Source organism: Pyrus communis, chromosome 17 (genome assembly GCF_041283825.1).
Source record: "Pyrus communis isolate YQ-2024b chromosome 17, ASM4128382v1, whole genome shotgun sequence".
Classification (NCBI taxonomy): domain Eukaryota; kingdom Viridiplantae; phylum Streptophyta; class Magnoliopsida; order Rosales; family Rosaceae; genus Pyrus; species Pyrus communis.
Genome location: NC_142581.1, coordinates 25,310,138 through 25,318,437, shown reverse-complemented (window position 1 = coordinate 25,318,437; position 8,300 = coordinate 25,310,138). Strand labels below are relative to the sequence as shown.

General features: G+C 36.3%; 1 protein-coding gene across 1 annotated transcript; it reads right to left on the bottom strand.

Moving 5' to 3' along the window:
- Positions 1-2,204: 2,204 nt before the first annotated feature.
- LOC137709429 (expansin-B3) lies at positions 2,205-4,586 on the bottom strand. The gene is made up of 4 exons (XM_068448518.2): positions 4,275-4,586; positions 3,648-3,948; positions 3,435-3,564; positions 2,205-2,808 (listed from the first exon to the last, which is right to left on the bottom strand). Exons 1-4 carry the CDS (start codon positions 4,426-4,428, stop codon positions 2,611-2,613), a joined length of 783 nt encoding a protein of 260 aa, XP_068304619.2. The 5' UTR covers positions 4,429-4,586; the 3' UTR covers positions 2,205-2,610.
- Between the last annotated feature and the right edge of the window lie 3,714 nt (positions 4,587-8,300).

The window sequence follows — 8,300 nt, the reverse complement described above, 5'->3', positions numbered from 1 at the left end:
TTATGATAAAACTTTGTTTCTTGCAAATATCTTCTTGAGTTGGCAAAGTTCTATTGGTGAGGAGTAACAAAAATAAACAATATTTATTGAGATAGGATCCTTGCCGAATTCTCTTTGTGAGGATCCCGGGAATACTTTAATCATGTATTTTCATCGTACATTGTGCGATCAGAAATTATTTTAAATTATATTATTTAAACTTGAACACAAACAATATCTGACGAAAATTGACCGCACGATGTATAATAAACAAACAGGATTAAAGGATCCTTGGAATCCTCACAAAGAGGATCCGGCGAGAATCTTATCTCGTATATATTTACCTAAAAAATATAAGAAATTTCGTTCTCCAAGACCTTATGGTTAAAAAAAAAATTATACTCATCAACCATTCAATTTTAATCTGACGGTAAATGATTATTTAACTTCTATTTTTATACTTCTCTAATAAATTAAGATCAAATAGTAAATAACCGTCTACTGTTATTTTTTAGACCTACTCTAAAGCTTGGAGTAAAACTCAAATTTTAAGTTATAAACCAACCCCAAGTTGCTCCAACCCTTGGGCTAAACATGAGTTTTAACCCAAAACTCATTTTTGGAGCAAATTTAGGCCAAAATTCCCCATGGGTTGGTGGGGTGGAGGCTAGTTGTAATTTTTTTTAGTTTTATATTTATAAATTCATTGAATTTTATGGCTAAGATCTAATATAATCAAATTTAAAAAAAAAAAAAATCTACTAGTCCAAATTTAATTCCAACGGCTAAAATAATTTTAAAAAAAACTTTCATGTCTTTTATATCTTTCATAGTGTTCCACAAGTTTCACGATGTCGGTTTACTGATTTTTCAATATTTATCGAACTCTAAATATTTTTAGATTAAAATGTTCATTAAAGTAAATTTGGATAGTATACATTTTTTTTTAAGTTACTTTAAGATTCAAATTATTCTAAATTTATTCCTTAATAATTTCAGGCTAGATATTTAATCCAGAAAAATTAGAACAAAAAAACTGTTTCAGGTTGAAACTTAAATTTTCTAAGTTAAGAATTTTAAGTTTTAAATCAAAGAACGAATATGAAACTTAAATTTTCTAAGATAAGAATTTTAAGTTTTAATTCAAAGAAGGAATATGGTCTTAAGACCATGGTGCCTCAGAGAACGGAACCGGCAAAGAGAGAGCTAGGCTACTCTAAAGATCCCGTTATCTTGGGGGATCTAATCTAATACATGTGATAAGAGAAGTCATGTGCCAATCGAAAAAACGCCACCATTTTCAGAGCGCCCGCACCCCCCCCCCCTCTCTCCCACGTGTGGTGGTGACCACAACCCTGTGATAACAGGATCCTCACCGGATCCATTCCCTAGGGATCCTAGGGATTACGCAATCGTGTCCGTTTATCGTATATTGTGTGGTCAGTTTTCGTTAGGTACTATTTATATTTGAATTTTAAATTTTAAATTTTAAATGATTTATGACCGCATGATATACGGTGAACGGACACGATTGCGTGATCCCTAGGGAATGAATCCGGCGAGGATCCTGGTTCATCGTATATGTATGTGATGTGACCAACACTTTTTTTTTTTTTTGTACGACGATATATTTTACATTAAGAGGAGAGAAGAGTTCTGTTAAGCCACGCGATGTGGAACCCAGTTTGGTATCGAATTTGTCATCCACGACATTCAAACATAAGACCTCTCACTTACAAGTAAAGAGGATTACCATTATGCAGTCCAATTACGGGTTTTGACATTCATTTTTAGGGTTGTTACCCTTTGGAATAGGAATAGAAACCCCCGGCCCCCTTCTATGAACTCATAAATTAATGTTCTAAAACCGAAAGTACGTAGTCTAAACTCTATCTTGTTCCTTCACTTACTTGCCTTACTAGTGACTATATATACTCGGACAACCAAGCTAGCTATTGTACATGTGAGTGTTTATTAATCGTTGATGCAACTAAATTTACATGAGTGATTGTCCGTAACTTCTTTTTTAAAGTGTTTACATCACCCTGTACACAAGGACAATAGTTTATCTATACATTGCTATGTATCTTTCTGTTTATCTTACTCGTTATATATTTAATTATGTGGCGAAAGAGATAAAAGCATATAAGAGATATAGTTAAGTTTTTCTCTCCAACATGAGTTCTTGTATGCTCAGAGATCTCCAATTGTACGCGACATTAAAGTGCAATCAAGGGGTCCAAATTCATTAAAACACCATTGGGTCCACAAACTTACATATAGCATTAACAAAGCAAGAACACACGCTCTCTCTCCTTTTGGAGAGGGCTGGCAACATATCTCAGTGCACGTCTACAAACAAAACGGGTTGGAACAGCAGGAAAGTAGGAAAAACAATATCTCAGAAGGAAGAAAAAAAAGAAAAAAGAAAAGAGCATTGGATGCCATTATACTTAATTAGTGCAAATCAACGGCTACTTTTCTTTAAAAACAAAAAACACCAACCCGACAACGGCTACTTTTGTCTCATGGGGACAACCGGACAAGCCCTTTTTTGGGCCGAGAAAATGCTTAGTCAAAAAAGTGCTTATATTCTATATATCATGACCTGTTTGTCAAATATAAGCCAAGCTAGAGGTGGAAATTGAGGCGAGAAGTGTAAGTGGCTTTTGGAGACCAATTACCGGGAATGACGTCTCTGGCTGAGAGAGTTTTTGCTGTCGAGAGAGTTGTAATCTTCACTGAGAATGGTCCTTTTAGAGGACCCCCATTTATGCACCAATTAGCTCCCCATACATGACTCATCTCGATCCACTCACTTGAACTTGCCTGCACCATCCAACCAACACAAAAATATAAATAAAAAATTTGTGAACTTTAAATTATTTAATCACTTAATTAACGCTAAAGTATGGCTTTGCAAAATTGTTTCGGATTGAGGTCCGCGATAGGAATTGTGTAGTTCGTTGGAAGATAACAACTCAAACTACTCAATTACATATCACGAGTACATTGTTAATGTAACAGTATGCTCGTAACATGTAAGTCTTGCTTCTTATGACTAAAATATTCACTATACAAGTATATTTTTCTTTGAAGGTTTTGTAAGCCCGTTTGGACACGTTTACACTGCTTTTTATTTGAAAACGTGGAATTGTACGAGTAAATACTTCGTTATATTTCAAGGAAAAAGTATCTTTACTTTCGTTGATTTGGCATGCTTTTTCTTTCAAGTAATGTTACACTTACTATATATTTATACTATAATTTGTATTATCTCTCTAATGGAGATAAGACCCACCAACATATGTGAATCTTATCTCTATTAGAGATATTATACAAATATATAGTACGAAGTAACATTTTTGTTTTCTTAATAGCAAAAGTAAATGTAAAAGTAAAGTAAAGTTGCAAGAGGCATGCAGCAATGTATAAAAAAGAGAAGGACAACGTGCCGGTCTTATATGCATTGATCCGACGTCGCCATCTCCATCCTCAAACTCTACTAGCAGTGATAGCCAATAATTTGTTGAACCTTCATTTACATGGAAGGATATCTGCTTCCCAGGATACTTACATGGTGTCCTGTAGGTAAAATAATTAATTTGACATATGCGAACGAGGACCGTTAAAGCAAACAAGCTAAACATGACTTATGCGAACGTTACCGTCGGTAAAGGACGGAGAGTACGCCTCGGTTTCTGAGAAAACCACCTTCGCCGGCGACAGCCATGCGCCCAAAGGCTGCGCCGCTGAGGTCGAACTGGGCCGGCCCCTTGGAGCAGCCCGGACACTCGTCTGTCACGATTATCGTGACGGGTCGTCTCGAGCAGATGCTCTCATCTAGACACTTGATTTTGTAACACGCGCCGCACCCCTCGCCGCTCTTGAACAGAACCGGGTTCACCGCACCAACCCTTGCCCTGAACGGCTTCACGTCCACCATTGACCCGTACCCACACGCTCCGCCTACCAAAATTACGCACATGCCAACATAATTAATTCACTACCAATTAAAATAATTTGTACCATCTCAACAGAAGAAATATATATCAAGAATTTCACATTAATACTCTAAATTTATCTATATTAACGGAAAAGAAAATTCAAACTTTGGTGCAGTGGAGCACATTGATCTAGTGAACTTGACTAAATTTAAATTGACACAAGTATAATACAACTGAGATGTACAAAATCTGTTGAGACTGTACGTACAAATGATACTTTTGACTGTCTAAACATGCGGCATTGTAAGCTAAAACCAAATTGAATTGTATTTGAGGGTAGGGTCTTACCGTCACTGCCGTCGCCTTCGGGGTTGCCGTACCAGGTGGCGATGGCTGGGAGCCAGCGGGTGCTTACCCGGGGTTGCTGAACTTGACAAGACACAAGCAGAAGCAACGAATTCAGCACCAACACAAGGCCGAAGCCGCGGTGGAGGAGCTGCATTGTGAGGTAGGTTGCTGCTTAATTAAGTGGGTGTTGAGTGGCGGCGAAGGCGGAGAAAGTTCTGAGCGCTGGTTTGGCTAAACAGTGAGCACAAAGCTCTGCCGACAATTGTGTAGTGAATTGGAGGCTTTTTTTATGCTCTGGATAGGTTCCGTTCTGTATCGTATACAACTATATATAGGATGCATAGCACATGCTGCAAAGCTGCAACAGGAAGAGCTTCAATAATTTTACTATGACCATCCGCCCCATGTCCTGTCATTGTATTACGATAAAAGCCACTGAAACGTGGGCCCTACCGACGGTTGAGGCGTTAATTCCGCCTGGCTGTACCCTACGTCGTTTCTTTGTTCAGTTGTGCATTGGGGACGGAGTCACGGAGGGAGGGAGGGGTGTTTTTGTCGTTTCGGAGGAAATTGGACCGTTAAAGATGAGGACGTGAGGCGCAGTTGTGCAACAAATACCGGAAGGGCAAGTGTGGCCACGGAGGACGCCGTTACAGAAAAACGCAGTGTGAACAATTGGCTGACACATTTTCCGGGATATTGGCAGGTTTTGTTGACTTCTTTAACTGATTTTATCTAGAAGAGTAATGTTTCACTTGTTAGAGTTTCTCCTGATGTATCATGTTTTTTACATAATGTTTTATAATGTTATCACAAGATTGTGCTAAAATAATAGATGATAAAAAATTTATAGAAATTCTCCATTTTAAAAAAATTTCCTTAACATATATTAATTGAGTGAAACGACGTACAAAAGCTTATGAGTTATGATAAACAAGGAAGACTCTTTAAAATTAACCGGCACTAGTAATGATCATAAAAAACAAAATTACAACTGAAAAAATTGTTAATGATGAGTTTTAATATTATAAAAATGTCGCATGATGGTTGCTTTACCCGTACAAACAAAAGTATCTTTTCCAAATGTATGTAACAATCAAGCTATTACTCAACTGCTCAATTTTTAGATGGGTAAAATCTCATCTGATTGAGAAAATTTTACGATATTTGTAGGCAGCTGCCCACCTTGCCATGAAAGAGGGGGAAATAGATTGAAACTAAGCAGAGAGAAACAACAAGTAGGAAAAGAACTTACGAGTAACTGCACTGATTAAGCGTCTGTTTAAAAGTTAGCTAAAGCGATTAAAGTTCATTATTAATAGCCAATAGGGAGCCGTTTTGTGAAACATCTTGACCTAGCATCTACTTTGATTTGCTCCCTCCAAGGGATCGTAGGGGAAGAAGACTCTGAACGAAGATTCAAACTTGAAATGTCTTTCAATTGTGAGAAGGAAAATGTTAGACAAAACTATGCCCCAAAAAACTTAAGTGTCCTACAATGCACGCTAACACCCTATGTCACGTACATGATCTTCTTAAACGTGGAAAGAAACACAAACAAGGCGGCCTATAGGTTTCTAACTGACCATAAACTCTTAGAACTAGAGCTTTAAAAGCATGTTAGACAAACACTAGCCTCTAAAACTTAAGCTGCCATGAAACGAAACCAACAATATTTACATCAAGCTAATGAAGTACTTGCACCAAAAGTTAGTTGGTTAACAAGCAACAACCAATCTAAACAAACAAAATTGAACTCAAATGAAGCTTTCCCCTTGTTCTTATCAATTAAACGTATTATATTACTTTGGCTATTACTAGTCCTTTACCTGATCCTTTCTTCTTATGGAAACATGTTACAGCTAGCCCTCTGTGTTTGAGAACTTCCATTCAAATTGACAGTTTATATGGTTTTAGTCAAAGTTCCTAGTGTAGAAAGAATAACACCCCTTTTACCAATGAGTCCTCTTTAGGGTTTCCATAATATTATTATTATTATTATTATTATTATTATTTTGAAAGAGTTTCCATATTATTAGTTATCTTAAAACTTACGTACTTGAGAAATCATGACCTAAAGTCACGATTTAATATTGGTTATAATTTGTGTGGCCCAAGAGGCAAAATTTTCTTTAGTGCACCAACTAAATTTGTAGTTTATCAATCCTAACAAGTGGAGATAAGCTAGTGGTTGAAGTGGAATTAGATATTCATGGATATATAATTATCCGGTTTTTGTTTGCATGTGTATTTTCTAAGGTTGCACTTGGTTGGTACTTAGCGATATATATTTATTGATCCAAGAAAAAGGACCTTGAAAACAAAGAAAACTGCTGCTTAGCGGCCAAAGTAGAAGGAAAATCACTTGTTTAAATCAATCTCTTAATTCGTCCATAAGCCTTTCCAAAATATGTGAAGGACTCCGGCCATGTAGTAAATTAGCTAGAATTAAGAATGGAATTTTGTGCTGATTCCAAATTGGATGGTAACTTACAATGAACCAGGGGAGAGAGAATTTAGACTCGATCTAACATTCATATAAAAATGCTCTTAATCAACTAAACTACAAACTCTTTCAAAATAGCTATAATATTAACCAACATATCTATGCTCTGGATTTATGTTGAAAGCATTGAGATCGTGATATTTGTTTTCTTTCATCAAAGTTCAAACAATACGTACGTAGCTAGATTATAACCATATGGTGTAAACTGAAGCCAACTGCCTACAATAATAAACCCGTTAATAATGTGTTCTTATTGGTTGATCTGATAATGACCCAATTAGTATCGTGTTGATCTGAAATTTGTTATTTTTGAATAATTTTAATATCTTGTTAACGAATCGTATAAGAAATTGTCAGGTAAATGGCCTCCAATAATCATAGATGGGCTAAGCTGTAAAAATAAATATTCAGGACCCTACATGCACATGCATGAACAGAAAGAATCAAATAAGAATCCTACTGTGCGTGCGTCACGAGGATCATCATACTGCCAATGACTGCATATCATCTTTCACATGGGCTAAGTTCTTTCACTGGCCTACTGTGCGTGCGTCGCGAGGATCATCATACTGCCAATGACCGTGTGCGAATTCCTTTAATATGAAGCTAGCTTAAACCTTGAGGTAACAATTCGAAGCCCTTTCCTTGTGCTTCTTCAAAAGTCATGTTATCAAGCATCATAAAATAACATTAAAGTATGTGTGGGGTAATGCCCCGACCCAGTAGATAACATTCTTTAGTTAATTAAACGTCGCTAGCCGAGTAGTTAATTAAGACTAACTCCATTACAGAATCACATTTCTAATAAGATATAAAGCATAAGTACAATGCATCGAACAAATGAAGAGTTAGCTAGTGCTCTTAAAAGAAATATATTACTCAATAAAGCAAGCACGATGCATTTCCTAGATAAAGCTCAATTAGAACTGATTATATATAAGATTGTGTTTTGATTATGCTAATAAAGTATGAATTTCCGGTAGTTAAAGTAGCGCAACTGTAGAAGAAGATACTTTGCGAATCCATTCAGCAAATACCACAAAAAAACTGTCTCAATTTTTATCTTAATTAATGCTCATCTATGTGACAATGAAGAACCAAGCTACGTACTTATTATATTCAAGAACATGGGGATCTCCTTTGAAACAGAAGCTGAATCATGCTTTCTTGAATGAAAAAATATCCCCTCCCTCCTTTGATACGAGCAATCTCATATACGGGAGTGAATATTATTAATGAACTGATATACAAACCCCTAAAAAAAGAAGTCGAACATACTGAACCTCAAATACACGTTTAAGTAAATTATAACCAACAGAACTATAAACTCATTGCAATTGTTTTCCTCATATTATGCCTACCCTTTTTTGCGTGTTTTGGTTTGTGGCTTTAAGTTATAGGTGTTTTTAAGTGTTGTATGGGTTCCTTGAATGGAGAGTCTTAGATAAGGCTGTACTTTGAGCGCGCACATTTACAGAGTGTGCAGCCATATCTATCACCCAAGAATTTCCATCTTGTGC

Excerpts from the sequence above, each read along its gene's own strand:
- LOC137709429 (XM_068448518.2), bottom strand. The coding sequence starts at position 4,428 with ATGCAGCTCCTCCACCGCGGCTTCGGCCTTGTGTTGGTGCTGAATTCG. Across the intron at positions 3,949-4,274 it reads CGAAGGCGACGGCAGTGACG|GCGGAGCGTGTGGGTACGGG; the intron begins GTAAGACCCTAC and ends TAATTTTGGTAG. Across the intron at positions 3,565-3,647 it reads CTCTCCGTCCTTTACCGACG|GACACCATGTAAGTATCCTG; the intron begins GTAACGTTCGCA and ends TTTTACCTACAG.